This window comes from Leishmania panamensis (genome assembly GCF_000755165.1).
Source record: "Leishmania panamensis strain MHOM/PA/94/PSC-1 chromosome 24 sequence".
NCBI classification, from domain to species: Eukaryota; Euglenozoa; class Kinetoplastea; order Trypanosomatida; family Trypanosomatidae; genus Leishmania; species Leishmania panamensis.
The window spans coordinates 531,652-550,549 of record NC_025870.1 but is presented as its reverse complement, the minus strand read 5'-3'; the positions used below and the strand labels follow the sequence as shown (position 1 = coordinate 550,549).

The 18,898-nt window shown below is 61.6% G+C and overlaps 4 protein-coding genes across 4 annotated transcripts; all 4 read right to left on the bottom strand.

Moving 5' to 3' along the window:
• Window positions 1-1,292: 1,292 nt before the first annotated feature.
• Window positions 1,293-2,627, bottom strand: LPMP_241470 (hypothetical protein; the record flags this gene model as incomplete). Its single annotated transcript, XM_010701184.1, has 1 exon — window positions 1,293-2,627. One exon carries the CDS (start codon window positions 2,625-2,627, stop codon window positions 1,293-1,295), a length of 1,335 nt encoding a protein of 444 aa, XP_010699486.1.
• Window positions 2,628-3,125: 498 nt separating this feature from the next.
• LPMP_241460 (hypothetical protein) lies at window positions 3,126-5,024 on the bottom strand (the record flags this gene model as incomplete). The annotated part of the gene is made up of 1 exon (XM_010701183.1): window positions 3,126-5,024. One exon carries the CDS (start codon window positions 5,022-5,024, stop codon window positions 3,126-3,128), a length of 1,899 nt encoding a protein of 632 aa, XP_010699485.1.
• A 1,385-nt stretch (window positions 5,025-6,409) lies between these two features.
• On the bottom strand, window positions 6,410-15,127 carry LPMP_241450 (hypothetical protein; the record flags this gene model as incomplete). Its single annotated transcript, XM_010701182.1, has 1 exon — window positions 6,410-15,127. One exon carries the CDS (start codon window positions 15,125-15,127, stop codon window positions 6,410-6,412), a length of 8,718 nt encoding a protein of 2,905 aa, XP_010699484.1.
• Window positions 15,128-16,378: 1,251 nt separating this feature from the next.
• LPMP_241440 (hypothetical protein) lies at window positions 16,379-18,841 on the bottom strand (the record flags this gene model as incomplete). The annotated part of the gene is made up of 1 exon (XM_010701181.1): window positions 16,379-18,841. The coding sequence occupies one exon, from the start codon at window positions 18,839-18,841 to the stop codon at window positions 16,379-16,381; it is 2,463 nt and encodes an 820-aa protein (XP_010699483.1).
• Between the last annotated feature and the right edge of the window lie 57 nt (window positions 18,842-18,898).

Sequence of the window (18,898 nt, the reverse complement as noted above, 5' to 3'; positions counted from 1 at the left end):
AGAAGAGGGGGAGCACACGGGCACAGGGAGCACACGAGAGAGGGTGGTCGGGCGTGTGGGTATGTGAGGGGGAGAGAGAATGAGACGTGTGAAGGGTGCAGAGAGGGGGAGAGGGGAGGAACAACTACCGAAAAGACGTCATCAAAGACGGCAAGTATGAAGAGACAAGAGGGATGGGGCGAGGGTGTACAAAAGGCACGTCGGTGCCCCCGAGTGGTTGGGGAAGGGGAGGGAGAAGTACACACACACACACAGATAGATATAGAGAGTGATAGAGATATAAGCACACGATGTGTTAATGGTGTTTGACGCCCCTTTCTCGCCCGTTCGCTTTCACCTCACCCTCAAGTCGAATGAACCACAGTAGAGGTACCCATACAGACGAAGCTGAGAGGGATCTACGGGGGGGGGGGGCAGTGATGACAAAGTAAATCGCCTCCCCACCCCCACCCCACCCTCTAATCGCCTCCGCATGCTCCAGGCACACGGGCATGGGGGGGGGGATTTCCTTACCCAATCTCATTTTTTCTTTCATGAGGCCCCCCTCTCGCGTATGCCGGTGGCTATGGCTGTGCTGTGAGCGCATGTTCTTCTTGCTCGCACTGAACTGACTTGACACTTAGCGGTTAACACTTCACATCCCAACAAAATTAACATCATCATCATCATCTCACCACCACCGCCACCGCCCAGAATCATCATCGCTTTTTCCGTGCCTCTCTCCTCCCACCGTACCGCTATCGATGTCTCTCGCACATATGCGCATGCCTCCAGTGAAGGTGATCTCGCCCCCCCCTTCCCCGATATACCAAACACAAAGTTGGAAGGGGTAGGCCAGCGAGCCAGAACATGGCCCGCGCATGCGCAGTGACACACCACATCTGAGCAAGCTCACAGAGATGGGGGTGCAGTGACTTGTAGAAGCGCGCAAGTGGAAAGCCGCCACATCACCAAGACTGGCGTAGCACAAGAGACACTCCCTACATGCCTGCTGCCACGCACGCTTGCAAAGCGACCCCCATGTGTACTTCGGAGCAGTGTGTGTGTGTGGTTTGTCTGCCGGCGCCACAGCAGTAGCAAATCGGGGAGAGAACGAAAAAGAGGGAGCGGAGAGAGGAGTGGAGGAGGGAAACAAGGCCTGAAGCGGTGTAGAGAGGGGGGGCGAGGTGAGCGGAACCTGCCCATCGGGGCCGCTCTTAATCGTCAGGATGATAACTTCATCTTTAACTCACGCAGGCACCATTTTCCCGCTATGCACAGGAAAATCACGTGTCGTTCACTCCGCCCGCCCCTTACCGAAAGATGTCGTGGATGTCGGAGGTGATGGTGTATACCAGCGGCGCACCGGACGAGCCACCTGCACCCAAGATGTGTGGCGAGTTGGGGTGAAAGCTCAGTGACAGTACCGATCCCGTCTTGTAGCTGCGCGAGACGACCATCTTTGGAGCGACACTGCTGTCTCTCCCATCCCACAGCGCAATCTCACCCTCTTTGCCACCCGTCGCGAACAGGCCTGGCACCTGCCGAGAGCAGCTAAACGTCAGGTCCGCCTGGTGCGGCTGCAACTGCCAGAGAGGGATGACTGGGCAGTGGCCCGCTTTGCTGCTCGCCATGCGCGTGTCGAACGCAGCCCAGTGGCCCTCGCTCGTCGACGCCATCACCACAGGGACTGATGCTGCGGCTGCACTAGCCGAGGGAACAAACTCAACGTGCTCGATGACCCCTGGCAGTCCGTAGCGCTGCGCCGTCTGGTCCGGCTGGCGGCAATCACGAAGCACCATGCTCGCATCGAAGCCACCGGAGAGCAGTAAGTTCGCCTCTGTCGCATGCCAGTCAAGCGATTGGACCTTTTCTGGCTCGCTGTACGTACCGAGGCAGACGCCGCCCTGGTTGAGGTCCCAAAGTTTGATGGTGCAATCGGCGCTGCCAGAGGCGAAGATGTTCTGCGCGACGGTGTTCCACTTCACTGAGAGAACTGCATCCGTGTGCGAGTCCGCCTTCAAGTTCCGCTTCAGCATCTGTTTGGAGTAATTGTGCGACCGCCTCTCGCATCCGCCGAGGATTATGGCCGGCTCGACAGAATCCATCACATCCAAGGCCCAAATCTCGATAAAGGGCAGCATGGTCCCTACCGCCAGCATGGACATGGTGCCGTCAGTTAGCCACGAACTGCAAAGCGGGAAGGCCGAAATCTCCATGTCGTGGTGCACGTACATGTTGTCCTCCGGCTCATCGTAGACGTACATCTCCAGCCGCGGAGCCTGTGAATCGGCGCACGCTACGGTAAAGACGAGATCCGTCGGCTTCAAGGTGGTATCATCTAGCTCCTCCTCATCGTCCGACTCCACCTCCTCGAGCAGAGCGCCAGGGCCGCCGCCGGCAAAGACGCGCAGCGTGTCGTCGACGTTCGTGCTCAGGCCCTCCTCGTCGCCATCATCCTCGTTCTCCGCCTCCTCGCAGGTCACCCGAGCCTTCTTGGCATCCTTCTGCTGCTGCTCCTCCTCTTCCTCGATGTACTCGGGGTGCTGATGGCGCAGCTTCAAGCGCGCCTGCTCAGCTGTGTCCGTGGATAGGATTGGGATGGCCTTTATGGCCCCCTTGGGCACCCAGCAGAATGTGGTCAGCATGCGTTCTCGCACACCGGTGCGGGGTGAAGAAATGCGTTGTGCGTATGCAATCAACTCCCTGGGGGTGGGCGTGTGGGGGGAGAGGGGAGGGCAATCGAGTAGTGGCCAAGAGCGAAGGGTGAGAGGGCTTCGGAATGACGCTCTCCGAGAAGAGAGGTGGAGCGCGACTCAGTTTTGAAAGTTTGGGTGTGCAGAGGCAAAAGGGGGACCGGGAAAAGGGGGCGAGGTTAAATTGGCAAGTCAGAAGTGATGGAGGCGCTTTCGGTCAACAATGCCAATGAAAAGTAGAACGACACCACGGCGAAACCCCCAAAAAAGGGGGAGGGGGAGGGGGGCTGGTTGGTGGTGTACTCTGCGGGGGGGGGGGGGCGACAGGCGGCTCACACGGACACACATCCACACACGCAGAGAGAGAAGAAATGCGACAACACCGAACGAAGGGCCGGCTGATATAGCACACCGCCCACGGTTGGCATGCCGCGCTGTCAAGACGACGCGTCACAAATGTGATGCGAAGCGGTGCGCCTGCCGCCGCCACCATGACGAGGCCCGAGATGCGGTGAGCAGCGCTGGCGTTGGGGTGGCGCCACTTGCCCCCGGCTTGGCCTCGTATGTCCTCTGCACGGCGCCGCTTTCTCGAGACGTCGCCCCGTGGTTGTTTTTGCGCAGTGCGGGCGACGACGACGACGACGACAGCGACGCCATCAACTCCTGCAGCGGGTGGTTCGCTGCCTCGCCAGTTGCCGGGCACGCCACATGCCTCGGTCGGAGAGTGGAAATAGGGTGCTGCGTGATGAAGGCCTGCATCTTGCGCATCGCATTCAGCTGGGCTGAGATGACCATGTTGACCATCACGGCAGGTAGCATGCCCATGGGGTGTATAAGGCCAACGTACTCCACGACACAGTACTGGCGCGGTGCCGCCACATTTGTCGCGCAAGCTGCCGCGTTGCCCGAGACGGCAGTGGAAGCGCTGGGCTTCTGTTTCGGTATGCCAGCTGCTTGCCTCCTACTGTGTCGAACCTCTGCTTGATGGTGTCGCAGCAGCACAGGCGGCAGCACCTTCTCCACGCAGGCAGCGTCGAGGGGACAGGCCACCATTCCGGAGAGCACCACCACTGCCCGCACGTACCGGGACTGATGCGGGGTGAGAGGCATGTGGTAGCCCAGCGGGGTGGAGAAGGCCTTCATGTACGCCGTGCCATCCAGCCGAATCTCCTCTGCGACGACAATTTCAAAATCGCGGTCTTGCGCGAACGGGACGGGGCTGCGTGTCTCAAGATGGTGGATCGCAACGCGGCGCTGACCAGGCAGGTACTGAAACGAGGTCAGAGGAGCAGCGGCGACAGCAGTGGTGGGGACAGACACCGCCGCACTGCCACAGCCGCCGCCGGTAGCATTCGTGGTACGTGAAGAGGATGGCGCCCGTTGTCGCGCGGCGTCTCGGCTCTGCTCGGAAAGGCTGGTTGGGTTGCGCTGACCAACAGCCGCCCCCGCAGTACCGATGGAGGTCGACAAGCGATACTGACGCTCCATCGCTTTGGTCTGCTCAAGTGGGGACAGCTCTCGCAGCAACGCACTACGACGTATGTGCGAGTCCCACCTCGGTCGAATGTCGCTCTCCATGTACTGCAACACATCCCCGGGCGAGCACGGCAGCACCGCGTAGGCGCGCATGAGATGCATCGGACACTCCTCCACCGGGGTACTGTACACGGAGATGCCAGTGTCTGCGTCGGCAGCGATGCAGCGGAACACCAGCGGTGACTGGGGTGAAGAAGATGGCGGAGGTGGCGGCAAGGGAGCCGCAGCCGCGGTAACGCAGTCGTCGCCGTTCAAGCCTACCGACTGCCACCCAAAGGCGCACGGCGTCGGGCATCCCGGCACCGGCGGCAGAGGGCACCGCAGTACCTCCTCCAGGTCAGCGTAATCCACAGCGCGCTCGTAGAGACCAGCATCTGACGCAGCATCAGCGAGCCGAACACATTGAGAGCGGTGAAGGTATTTCTTGCCTGCAGACGGTGCCACCGGTGTAGAAGCGAGTCGGTGAGATGCGTTAGCTGCAGGAGTGGCAGAGCCGCCACTGTGCCCGACGAAGCCCGATATCTCGGGAGCACGCGCCGCCCTTGCGCTGCCAGGCCTTGAGAGCGGCAGCTCACGGAGGTTCGTAGAGGAGGCACCGCCGCTTCTCTCAAAGTGCTTGAGACTACCGCTGCTGCCGTCACCCATGATGTTACTCGCACGACTCACCTGAGACGGCCCTCCGTGGAGAACAGAGTTCACTCTGCGCACGAGAGCGCTGAGGGGGCCATCCCCAGCGTCTCTGGTGGCGGCGGCGTCGCGCTCCGCAGCTGCCACGGCGGCGGCGTATGATGAGGAATGCAGAAGATATGTCATTGCAGCGGAAAGGATTCCCTTTGAGCTGTAGCTGCGCACGGCAGCTCCCACTTTCGTCGCCTTTCCGTGCGAGTGCGTCGTCACTTGAGTGCGGCTAAGAAGAAACCGGTGGGAGATACGGGAGAAGAAGGGCAGCGGCAGTGGGGGCTGACTGCACTGTGGAAGCGAGGAAGAGTAAAGGAATAGGCGAACAAGAGCACAAGAGGGAATGCGCACGCTAGCCCCGATGTGCTGTAGCCCACAACAGAGAGTGGAATGGGAGAAATCAAAAGGAGGAAGAAGGGAAGCAACGAGAGAGGGAGAGAGGACAACACCAAGTGGCGCCTGCGTCTGTGCATCAGTGGGAGAGTGTGCGCTCACCTCCTCCTGCCCTGCTCGCTTCTCGTCCCTCTTCCCAATGGAAGAGGAAATGAGGTTGTGGGGGCACGGAGAGCCACGAGCGTAACGCTTGGGATATAAACTCGGCACGCATGCGCCTCACATGGCCTCACCGGTTCACTGCACAGTGGGTGCCTCACACTACCTTTCAGGTGTGCAGGGAACTTCTGAGCGACTCGACACACACACACACACGCATCGAGTCTGGGTGACTGGGCAACCCCCTATGTCTGGTGCCGGTTGCGCGAGCGTGTGTGTGTGTGTGTGTGTGACACAGAGGAGAGGAAGAGTTGGATGGCGTGGTAACGTGTGCCTCACCTCTACACTAATGCATCACCGCAGGACTGAGGAGCTGAGAGAAAATAGCATGGCGGGGGTGAATGAATGGGTTCGCTGAGAGGGGGAGGGGAGGGGCTTCGGCAGAAAGAGGCACCCGGTTGTTGTTGTTGTTTTTCCTTTCTGCTAGTGATAGCGGACGTGGAGAGTGCCGTTGCCGAGACAACTGGCAAAGATGGGAGCCAGCAGAGACGCACGCACACACACACACGTACATATACATGGGGCGCATGGCGTACTATGTACATCAGACACGTACACTCGCAGACATCGGCACACACATATAACAATGCAGAACTGCATGAACGCGTTTGCGAGGTGGAGACGGGGTACCGCCGCACGTGTACACATCGCGTGCTTGAGCATGTGCCCTGCACGGGTAGAGGGAGGCTGGGAGGGAATAGAAGGGGAGCCACAGAGTTGCTCCAAGTGCAAGCGAAAAGGGAGGGGAAACCAAAAGTCAGTGGCCCGCAGGTGCGCTCAGTCGACCCTTGAAGCAAAATAGGCTTAAACACGTGAGAGCGCGAGAGCAGCAGCACGCGCTACATCAGGGAGGCCACACAAGTGGGCCCATTCAGCGAAATACATACATTCAACAGAAAAGGAAAAAGAGGCGGCAAGTAGGGGAAGAAGACGGCCACTCAAAGCGCCGGCGGTGCCATTTGTGGTGCTCAGCGTCTATTACCGCTGTCGACACTGTTGAAGACGGCCTCGAAGCGCCGTAGCCACATCCGCTCTCCTTCATCCCTGCGGAGCGTCGATGGCAAGTTCACTCGGATCGGCTGGACCTCCTGCTGCACCGCGATCATGGGAAGCCTTGCCTCGAGGTGAGGGATCGCTTTGGACGATGTCGCAGTTCCGTCTGCCGCTGACATGGCAGCCTTCGCTCCTCGCCCCGAAGGCGATGCAGCGGCCCTGGCGGACAACACTGCGTTGGCGCCTCGGCTAGTGCGGTGCTGCGCGCGAGTCGGCGCTGCCTGTGGCTCATTTGGCAGCGATAGGGCCAAGAGGTCGAGCCCGAAGGTTGTGGGCGGACTTGCCTGCAGCATCGAGGCGTACGCCGCTATGGAGTTGGACTGACTTTCGTGGGTCGATTGCCGCATTGACCTCGAAGAAGACAACATCACCGTAGGCTCGCGCTGACCTGGCGCCACCATCGCCTTTCCCAACGCCCCGTTACCGCTGCCTTTTAACCCCCTTGTCGGCACGCTGCCATATCCCGGCTTCGCCTCTCGGACGCGCGCAGCGGTCGTGGCGACGCGGGCGTTGTTGGTAGCTCCCTCTTCCTCGGTGGCGGCGGCGGTGCCGGGCGTCCCTGCAGTTGCCACAGCTCCGAGGGCGCTGACAGCAGCAACGGTCGCCGCCGCCGTGTCGCCAGCGCGCTGCCGCCACAGCCGCATGAGTCGAGAGGTGTACTCACCCATGGCAGGGATGCCTCTTGTCGAGGTGGGAATAGTGCCTGCACAGGCTGGCGGCGGCGCCTGTCGTGAGCAATCCAGTCGCCTAGCCATGTGTACCAACATCATCTGATCCTCCCTCATACGGAGCACATCTGCATCGACGCTCCCCAAGACACCACGCAGATATGTAAGCTTCTGGCTTTCCAACAGCTGCGCTGGAGTGGGGGGTGCAGGCGGGAAGAACAGAGGGCGCGAGCGGCTCGACCACGCGAGGGCAGTGCTCGGGCTCTCAGAAGAAATGGACTGTCGTGACAACGCCTCCCCGCTGTCGCGGACGGTGAGACGTTGGGGCGGCTCTGCACCAAGCGCAATAGTCCTCTCGCCCACCTTGGTCGTACGGTGCAAGCCGAAGCTCGTCTCTCCCGCTGCCGTCTTGGTGAGTGGGGTGCCCGAGAGAGAGGGCAGAGGGTTGGTGTTGGTCTCGATGAAAGCCTTCGGACGAGCCCATTCTACCCCTCCCTCAGTCAGAAACACCGATACTCCCCCCTCTGTATCGTCGACACCAGTGCTGCTGCGCCGCCGCCCCTCTTCCACCTCCTCCCCTGCACTCCTCTCGAACTCAGGGATCAGAGATGGCGACGTCGGAGATGCAGTCACCGTAATACGACGAGGCCACAGGAGTCCGCTCGGTAAGGACGAAGAGGACGAGCAGCTTGACGAGGGCGCCGACGCGCGTTGCGGCACATTGATGACCGTGCCAGTGCCCCTCAGCGCCACAGCTGACGCCGGTGCGCTCACCTCCGTCGGCGGCAGCGGGGGCGGCACCGACTTGACGCTGCACGTGAGCGAGGTAGACATATGCACCGTTGACGTCGCGGCGGTGCTCACACTCCCCATTCCCAGCAGCCACGCCTCCCACGGTTTGAAGGCCTCGCAGGCGGAGATAAGCACTGGCAGCCCGGTCACTGGATCGATATCTGGGGTGGTATCGAGGGGGTGAAGCAGACCCATACGCCGTAGCAGGGTCAGCGGGTACACGCGCACAAGCGGGTTCCGCTTCTCCCGCGGAGACGGGGTCGGCGAAAGAGTATCGTTGATGCTGTCGTCGCGCATGTCGTCTGCAGCGTTGTGCAGGGGGAAGTCAAAAAGAGAGGAAAATGCCGCGGCGCCCCCTCTCATGGTGGTGGAGCGACTCCATGAAGATGGCAGCGCATCGCGCACGAGCTCTTCGATTGTATGGGGCATGAACTGCACTGGTGGGGGCGACGGGAGAAACGGTGAAGGCAGTGCGGCGCTTGCGCACCACCCCGGAGAGCGTACGGGCTCATTGTTGGCGCAAGCATCGTCCTTCCTCGACCGCGCTGTGACAGCCAGTGCGCCGGCTACGGCTGCCGTTGCAGTGGGTGATGCAATGCGCGTCGAGGGCGGCGGTGGCAGCGGCTGAGACCCGGGTGCGGTGCCGCACTGACGAAGGGCTGCCCCGTCCGCAGCAGTGACGGTGGTGGTTGCCGCTAGCCGCGGCTGATGCGAGAGCGGCTGGACATTGGCGCCGGCGGCGGCGGTGGAGCTTCCTGTTCTTTGCTTCTTGGATTTGCGCAGGATGTCGTAGAGCAACACGGCCCCGGTTCCCTTCCCCGGTATTGTGGACGCCACACCGACGGCAGCGGTGTGGTCTTCCCTAGCGCTGTCGTTGTCCGCTGCCACTCCGCATCCTTCGGCGTTACTCTCTCTGTCGTCTACGTCGTCGAGGATGGAGGGCAGCACGACGCCAACGTGGCCGTCGCTGCGGGCTTGAGTCATCACCATGGCCTGCTCGACATCGCTGAAGGTGCGAGGATCACATAGGTCCCACGTGTCCACTCCGCAGAGCCCAACCGTCGTCACCTCGTAGCGCATGGCACCAGAGGCGTGGCTCAGCAGAGAGGCCCTGCGGCCGCCAACTGTGTGAAAAGACGAGCTGCATCCTGGCTGGCTGCTCAGGACTGCCCTGTTCAGCGACGCTCTCGTACAGCTTGCGCTGGCGGTGGTGGACTGGAGCAGTTGCGGCTGCGTCGGTGGCAGCGACCACGCGCTGGTGGAGGTGGTGAGGGTTAAGGGGAACACTGGCAGCACATCCGGCTGTTGTAGTGCGCTGATAGAAAGACTGAAGATCCGCACATTACCATCAAAGCCCGCTGCAAACACGAGCAGAAATGGCTCGGAAAACCGCGCGTTGGGCGGCGTTGCCATCGTGGTGGCGGTCGTGGAAGCAGGGCCATCGGGGCGGCCGCCCTTGTCGGCGAGGATATGCTCCGGGGAGGTCGGTGTCGTGGCCACGTAACTGTGCATCCCGACCATCGGTTTCGAGGAGTTGACGGCCAGGAGCTCCAGCGACGAGATACCGCCGCGCGAGGCGCGAAAGGATGCCGCAACGCGCAACTTGTGAGCCCTTGGCACGCGCGCTGCGCCACTCACGCCCCTCTCACGCGAGAGAGTGCTCGAAGCCTCAGCGACCATGTGGGCGAGAGGTACGACATGCACGTACCCCGCCGAGTCACCACAGGCCATTATCACCAGCGATGACTGCGGCGCTCCTATCACCTCACACGCCAGACCAACGCTGGTGATGTAGTGCTCCTGTTGCTGTGGAGCCCGCGTGTGCGCCCGTGGTGTGCAGGCATGCGGCACGGCGGGAAACACTGTTTTCCCTAAAAGTGGAAAGCTGTATCGACCTAGTGTGCGCTGCAGCGTGTAGGAGTACAGGAAGAGGATCCCGGTGTCGACGACGGCGAGCAGCATGTCGTGCGTTGAATTGTTGAGGTAGTTCAGGCCCACAACGCGGCCGACGTCCGGCACCTCCTGTGCGTCGCACAGCACCTCAACATGCACAGGGCTGCTGCGGTCGACCATGCGGTAGAAAAAGAGTTGTGTGTCGGCCGTGCCAAGACACAGGTGAGACTCACGCACCACGCAGCAGGCAGTGATTGTGGTATCGCTGCAGCCACCACGGGCGGTGCTTGTGGTGCCCTTCATGTCCTTGGCTACCGCCGCTGCAGGAACGATAGTAGTGGCGGTCCCACCACCGTGCGTTGATGACCCCGTGACGGCTGACGTGGCAGAGGGCAACTCCACTCGCATAGAGATAAACTTCTGCTCTCCACTGGGCTGCGGTGCACTCGTGACCTCGTACCGGCGGACTTCGCACACGTGGCCGCTGCACAGCAGTGTGCGGTTCCCGGAGCTGGAGATTGCGCCAACATCCCTATCTGCGAGGAGGATGGGGCTGCTAGCGCCTGCCGTCGGGCCTCTGGCACTCTGCGTGAATGGCTCCGTCGTGCTCATGACGGATCCGACGCGTGCGTCCAGGGTCAGTACGCGGCTGTCGCGTGTCCCAACCAGCACACGAGTGCGCCCTTCGGTGCTCCAGCTGCAGCACGTCAGGAGCGTACGCCGGCTGCGCACCGCCAGCTCTTTCTCCGCCGCACTCGGGACGTGGAGAGGCGCACGGAGGCGCTTACCAGTCTCGTAACACCACACGCACCACGCATCAGTGCTGAAGCTGTGTAGCTCGCCGCGCTCGGGGTCGAGCAGAAGCCCAATAACGGCTGAGGAGTGAGTCTGATAGGGCCGCAGCCGCTCATGGCACTTCTGCAGAGTGGCACTCACCTGGCGCTGGCGCCGTTTCTCCTTCTGCGCCGCCGCAGCAGCAGTTCTTGCCTTTTCAGTTTCCGTGCTGGTGGCGTCGTCCTCGGCACCGCACATCCCACCATAGGCGGAAGAGTCGGTTGACACGGAAGCGGACACGTTGCGCGGGTGCCTCGACACGAGAATGGTCACCTGCTGCATTGCCGCACGAGCAGTCGAAGTTGGCGCATAGAAGGACAAGATCGACTGCGGCAGCGGGGGCAACGACAGCGAGGACTCCAGCGATAACGACACCGCAGACGGTGAGTGCACCTCCACCATCCGCATCCCCGCTGTCGATGACACGGCTGCTGCGTCAGTTGGGTTCAAATTTTTCCCCTCCCGCGCATCAGTCGTGACCAGCATCTCGAGATCCATGACGGTACCGGTCGAGGCGGCACCCCGCGTCGGGGCGCGTCCTGCAGGCTCATACAGGACGGGGCCCCGCAGCCCACAGACCAGCCGCTGCGTCGTCGGCAAGTAGGTCAAGCAGCCATCAACGTCGTTGGCAGAGCACTTGAGGGTCATGGAGGCAATGTCCTCGGCTCTGCTGCTTAGCCCGCGCGGAGGTTGGATGAAAGTCAACGGACGCGACCCCCTCTCGTCGTAGATGCGGATGCTGTGGTCCGCCATGAGCATGGCCACCTGCTGATGCGGTGGCATAAAGCAGGCATCAATGATGTCGTACGCCTCCTGGGGGTACTGATGAACGCACTCCGTCAAGGTGCGGCCAACAGTCCACAAGAAGGCGCGGCGGTCTCGGTGCACTGTGACGAAGCGGCGGCCCCTAGAGCAGCTCACCATGAAGCGAATCGGCTTGGCAGTCGCCATCACCACCGACGGAGTGCCAAGGGTGTAGTCAAGGGTGTCAGCATCGGCAGTGAAGGAGGTGCGTACGATGCCGCCGTCGGGGTCAGAAGAGATGATGCAGTGCCCTACACCGCAGTAGAAGAGTCGGTTCACCGGCACACCACGGCTGCTGGCAGCCACCGAGAGCGCCAACGGTGCGCGCGCTTTGCGGCGGTCAGTGGTGGGCAAATGGGAGTGCATGACGGCGGCCTCAAGAGACGACAATGTCATCTCTTGTGCAGGTGTCACCGTGGCGTCCACTTCCGGCGGCAACACCTCCAGATGGGCAAAGACGGAGTCGTACACCTGCAGCGGGTACGCCCACCCGGCGCCGGCAGCAGCGGCGTGCAGGGCTGTGCGCGACAAGATCGCTGTCAGGTCTATGCAGCCGACCATGCCACTCATAGTGCCAAAGAAGAAAAAGCCCACCTCGGCGTCATAGAAGGCCGCGGTGGGTGTGACATAGCCCACGATGGGCCGTGCCACAATAGGCTCGCCATCGCCATCCGCACACTCCATGAGGCGGGCGGCCGCCGCTGCGCCGAGCCAACCGCCACCGTCGCCGTCCGTCGGCTTGTGCTGGCCACACTCACCTGGCTTCAGCCCATAGCGCTTTGTAAAGAACGTGGATAGCTGCTTGACCTGCGGCACCGCCGTCGCCAGTGAGGTGCAGCCACGCAGCTTCAGCAGCACCCCACCAGCCGGGAAGTTCACAACGGTGATCTCCGCCGCGCTCGTCGCCACCATGAGAAACTCGCCGCCATGCAGGAAAGTCATGGTGAGCACCCACGACTGCCCAATGTTCAGGATTGTGGATACAAACTGACCGCAACTGGTGTCCCACACCTTGAGGAGGCCGTCCTTGCTGCTGGTGACCGTGTAACACTGCGTCGGGGAGGCGAGAATGTGATCTGCCGCCTCCCTATGAAGGACATCCAGGGTGTTCTCGGCAGCCGCGCCGAGGCTGCTGAACAGTATCGCTCGCTGCTGCAATGCAACAGCGTCATTGCCGAAACTACTCTTGTGCTGCCGGCGCCTGCACGAGTGGCCGTTACCCGCAACGCCGGTACCGCCGCCACCTGCCATATCGTCCTCAAGTGAGTCGCTGTCGTCGTCACCTTTATCCTCATGGGCCCCGATGGATAAAGGTGGCGCGGTGTCGATGTGATAACCCAGTCCGGCTGTCTTGGGCGCCGCCATCTCCGCCGAGTCCTCGAGCAGCGCAGTCGGCACCCGCGCGTAGGACGACTCTTGCTGTTGCGACAGACACGTCGTCTCCAGTCCCATCAGTAGGTTGCTCGCGACGTCGCTCCAGCACACCAAATACTGCACCACAGCTGCACGGCTGCGCCGAGCGCCCGCAGCACTCCCAGCACGGCTTGCGTTGCTGCCTCCGGCATACCCATCCCCCCCGTTGCCAGGCAGCAGTTGTGTGCCACGTGCCATTCGCACGCACCGGTGATGGTGATGAATATCCCTTGTCTCCTCTTCCGCTAGCCTCGCTGCGGCGCTCGAGGCCCACAGATACGCGTACAGCTGTGCTGGCTGCGGCAATAAGTCCTTCAACGCAGGGGCTGTGAGCCACGCCTTTACTGCTATCAGGCTTCGATCCGCAGCTGCGCCACTTAGTCCCACTGCAGGCGCATTGACAAACGGGGGCGCCACACTCGCTACCACTCCGGCGGCATTGGATGACAGAAGCGTCATTGAGTCAGTGAAAGAAGAAACGGTGGACTGGAGGATCTCCCCTGGAGAAGAGGCATGTACGAGGCCGCCGTCACCGCTGTCGCTGTTGTGCATCGAAGGCATCTCGTCGGCGTCACTAATCTCCGAGCGAGTGGCGATCCCTGGTAATTGCTGCCGTACCGAAGTGGGGGTCATGTGCGACTGAGGGTCTGTAGTCGGCTTGGTCAGTCCTGCAGTTGAGCCCCGCGGTGAGGAGCAGAGAGCCCCGTGTGCAGCAGGGGACATCACCACATTCTGCAGAACAGAGTCGACGACGTGCGGCAGTCCCCAGCTAACGTTGCCACGTCCGCCGGCGCCACCGCCACGGTGCGGGGAGACATTACTGCCAGCCTTGCTACTCATCAGCACACCCGCAGATTCAAAGTTCTCGAAGCTCATAATCTTGGGATGCGAAGAGAGAGCTGCAGCAGTGACGCCAGGTGCACTAGCCAATGAGGATCCCGCCAGCCTTGGAGACTGGCTGTGCAGGACACACGCTTGGTAGCGTTGCAGTAACTCATCTTGGGCAGCGCATTGCTGCCACACAGCCCGGTGCTCGCACTGCTCGCAGTTTTGAGCGAGATGCTCTGCCCAGGCGGTCAACTCCGCCTTGAAGTGGAGCAGCTCATCCACACGTGCTTCTCGGCGACGAGCCTGGTAGAGCGTCGTCGAGGCGTTGAAGCCCATTGGCGCTGCGGGAGCGACGCTGCCGCTCTTGTATGGATGACGACTACCGGCACCGGACCGCGACGGAGGCAGCGACTCAGCAGAGGGCATCGGCGACTGTCCCGATGTGATTGCTGCTGCCGCTGCTGCCCCAGCGCCTCCGCCACTAACGCATGCCGAACGGGCGGAATTTTCAATCACCATCTCCAGAAGCAGTTCCACAAGCCATCCGGTGGTTAAGGCAGCATCATTGCTTTCGCTGGTGAAGGGCTCCGCCAGCTCGCCCCGATCCACCGCCGCCGCCATTTTGATCGGCGTCTGCGCTACCAGCTTCCCCTTTTCCTTTCTCACAGTGGATGGCGTGGCGAATGATGAAGGCGGCACAGCCGTCCCAGCGGCAGCGGCTACAACACCAGCACCTCGAAGTGAGGCAGGTCTCAAGCTCTCGGGCAGTTCTGTCGCCGGCGGTGGTCGTCGCGCGACACATCGCACCAGTCCCATGCCACTCTTACCATGAGTAACATCCATCGCCACTGGAGGAGGAGCAGCTGCTGCTGCTGTAGTGCAGACCCCGGGGGACGGCTGTAGACGCGCTTCGTTTCCGCGCCCGGGAGATCGGGGTCGACTCTTGGTCGCCTTTGCCAGTCTCGCCATCGCTGTCGCTGACACCGCGGCCCCACTCTTCCCCTCTGCGCTGCTGTGGTTTCTACCGCTGCCGCTGCTGTCGTCCATATCGAGGGTATTGGCCACCTCGCTGGAAAACAAGCTGAACTGGTGAAACAGCGTCGCCAACTGCGCAACATCGCCTGCGCTCAGGTAGGCGGCGCATGACAGCGAGGAGAGGGGGATTTGTGTGGGGTTGTAACGCCCACGCAGCTGTCTATGCAGCGAGATGCGCTTTCCCGGGTGATCGGGCAACAGCGGCATAAATGCGTTGTCGACCCCCATCATGAGGTACTGCGCCGCGTGGGCTCGGGCCTTGGCCGTGCGCTGCAGCGAGGACGACTCGTTGGTCAGAAGGGCGGCCCCACCTCGGCCACCGCCGTTGCCGCACCTAAAGGCGTCACCAAACCCACTGCGCTCCATCGCTCCATACCAAGCGTGCGAGACGCATACAGAACGGGAGAGAAAGTAAAAGAGAAGCCGAAGAAGTGCTCAGCGGTCAGTGATGATGGCGCCAACGGCGACAAGAGCAGTGGTGCGACTGAGGATGGCGATGGCTGATGTACCAACGGAGAAGAGGGAAGGAAAGGAGAAGGAGAGGCGTACAACTCTGTGAAATCAACCAAGGAAAGGGAGAGGAAAGCACGAACACTTTGAGGGGAAAGGGGAGGCACACGTGCTCGGGTAAGATGCCTGCGTTTACTCAGAAAGATGGCGCTCCTCCACTCCACCTTAGGAACCGTGTAGCGGTCGTGGGTGTGTGTGTGGGGGGGGGGCGAGAGGGGGGGAGTATGAGTGAGCCAAAGGGAAGGAGATGTGGATCGTTTTCCACCGCCATCGCCACCCTCAGCGACAGCGGCACCAGGAGAAGGTTGAAAGAAGAGAGAGCAAGAAGAGCGGCGGCAAGGAAAATGAAAGTGGGGAGGGAGGAGATGATCGAGAAGGTGATTGTACTGGGAAGATCGGGTTCATTTTGCCTCTTCGTACACAACCGTCAAGTCGTCCCCTCCCCCTCACTCGAGAGAGCGAGCGAGAGAGACGACCTGCCAGGGTAGCCGCGCCTGTGAATTCACCGACGCGGACACACGCGCAGAGAAATAGAGAGAAAGCCTCGAAAAGGGTCTTTAGTCTCCGGCGGGAGAGTGAGAAGTGGGAAAGAGTGGTGCACAAGCCCATAAGCCCAGACATCTAGCACTGCCAGTAGTTATCGGTTACGGCTTGTCTCTCTCTCTCTCGTTAAACACCAGAGAGCGAGAGAAACACTGGGCTCTTCTCCCCTTGCTACGGACGCGATGGTACGCACTCGCATGCAGCTGTGCGTCTCCTCCCTCTGCCCCTCCCTCACTCAGCCCATGCATTCATTATGGCGCTTGCCCACACGCAGGTACCCACTCGACCGCACCGCTAGGTGCTAGGAAAGGTGGCGTGGCGCAGAGAAAGGGGCGAGTGGAAGAGAGAAAAGAAGAGAGGCGGAGGGCGTGATGGAGTTCCAGGCGCTCACTTGAGCACAGTGGGGGGAGGGGGCGGAGGGGGGGAGGTGGTGTGCACCGCTTAGAGCAAGAGAAAAGAGAAGAAAAAAGAATGTGATGAGGACGCACGGCAAGAGGAGGCAGAGCGTGGCGAGGAGGAGACCAAACCGCATACGCATACAACCAGCCACTTTTGTTTTGGTTCTCACCCGCTCGCAGAGTAGGGTGGGGCGCTCTCCTCCTCCATGCGCAGCCGGCGGTGGCCATTGCGCATGCGACTGACAAACTTCTTCTTGAAAGAAATTTCGTGTGGATGCAGCAGCAACGCGTCCATTGCCACGCGGTTGCGCTGCAGGTAGGCGACTTCCTCTTGACCACCAGCATAGGCGCCTTGAGCGAAGAGCGCAGGCAGAGACGCTTGGTGAGAGACGCGCATGGCTGGCTGCTCGGCATCCGTGCAGCTGCTGCCGTCAGTGCTGCCCTGCGCCTCTCGCAGGAAAAGTGCCTGATAGACAAGCCGCACCCATCGCATCGTCGCCTCTTCCTGAGCAGTGGAAGCAGGCCGGAAGCGCGGACCGACGTCTGCCGCTGCAGTAGCGGTGTCAGCATCGCGTGGTGGCGCAATTACGTCTTGGGTATGACGACAAACCATAGTGCACCCATCGCTGTCCTCCGCCAGTGCCCCATAATCGCCCGGCGTGGGCGGTGGAGCCGACGATGACGATGCTGCTGCGATGCGTACCACTACGTCCTGCAGACTCGCACTCAGTACCGCCGGGGTGGGTGCCACACCCATCAAGGGCGTGTCTGGCGAGGCCCTGTGCTCCCCACCACCCTTCTCCGCTTCCCCACTGGTCTGCTTCGCCCCAGCCATTTCTCTCGTTGCGTGCCCGAAGTCGATGGGAAGCACCTCGCCACGCACCACCGCCACAGCAACCTCGGTAGCCAACTCCGTCAGCGATATCATCGACGGCACCAACTTGCGCCGATGAAACAGTCGCAGCCACTTCTCCTGCACCTCCCGTTTTTGCGCGGTCGTACGCGCGCTGCACAGGCGCTGCCACGGCGCGTACCGATCGCGCTGCGGTGCGTCGCCACGTGTGGGGCCAGCAGTGTCGCAAGTGCCTCCTTTTCGCTCGGAGGAGTCAGACCAAGAACCAGCAGTAGCTGAAGCCGACCGCGTACCAGTGGCGGTAGTTGGTGGAGGCGGCGGTGGAACGCCGTACACGACGACCACCACTGCACGCTGCAAAACGTGGCGCCGTATCCACTCGTGCAGACGGTGCAGGAGTCGGTGCTCCCGTCGGGTAAGCGCGAACTCCACCTCCGGAATCGGGAGCGAGGCTTGGAAGAACGACACCCGCAGAAGATCCTCGCGCTTGCGCCCGTTGATGGTAGCCACAAGCGCATGGATTCGGTTCTGGAGTGTCTCAGGTAACGGCGAGGCTGCCTCGTCTACCTCGACGATGGGCGTCTGGGCAGCTAAGTCGCCCTCCTTGCGGCGTAGCCCTGAGCCTGGGCTCTTCTCTGTCTCTCCGTGTGTCGCCGCCAACAGTGCCTGCCGATCAAGGCACACGCCGCACACCTTCTGCACCCGCCCAAAGCGCCGCACGTCGAAGCGGCCACTCCACGCAATGGACAGCCGCACCGCCTTCACTGGCACCTGCAGCTCGCGTGCAAGGACGGCGCGGTACTGGTCTCGCAGCTGATAGCTGTAGAATGCAAAACCCACGAAAAGATCTGGATCGATGCTGCCGTCCTGTGGCATGACGGGCAGCGGCTGCTCGAGGATGACCCGGATGCGATCAAGGTTACGCTCGTACAGCTCCTCTAGCTGCGTCCTTCCTGTCCGAGAATTCACGTCCTCCAGCCCCCACCCTGCTGTCGCGCCATGACCTCTCGCAGACGGAGCAGCAGCGCCATGCGCAGAGGACTCACCTGTGCCGTCGCCATCGACAGAGGCGCCGTCTTCGTGGTCGTTTACTGACGCCACCTCCGGCTTTGACGGGGAAGCATCATCGCGGCTGCAGTCATGTGGCGTCTGCAGCCGCAGTGTCTCGCTCTTCTGCCCTCGGCAAGACCTCGCGTTGCCGTGAACAGGCGCTTGACCTCGTCGCTTGTGCTGCTGAACTCTCTTCTTGTATTGCGAAGCTGATGGTGGCAAAGAATCGGAGGGGGGGCGCTTGCTATGAGAGCCGCGCAACCGGAGAAAGTCGTGGGATGGGCTAGGCGGCGCACGCGCAACTCCTGTGGATGACACACAGCAGCGGCAAGGCGTTGCTAGTGCAGCACATGACGCACGCAAGCACGCGAGTGGGGAGCGAGTGCACAGGGCAGCGCTGGCCAGAGGCGACATGCTCGCAGCGGCATCAGCAATACCGCCCCAAGACCTCATCCAGCCACGTGCCTCGATGGCGCCGGCGCCATCCGTCTGCAGTACGTGTCGCCCCAGTGTCCATGTGGAACACCGCGCGCCCCTCAAGGGAGTCCGGAGAGGCGCTGTGCCTGGGTTCAAATCGGAGAGCCTCTCTTTCGCACGCCGTCCTTGGCGTAGTCCTCTCGCTGCTGGCCCCCTGGGAAGGGCGAGAAGACCATCAGCGACGCTGCGGTGCGGTAAGGACGCACTGGTCATTGCCACCGCCGTCACACACACCCATCGCAGATGCATTACTTGCTTGAGCGCTGATACTTTAATCGTCTCACTGTCACAACACGCGTCTGCTTT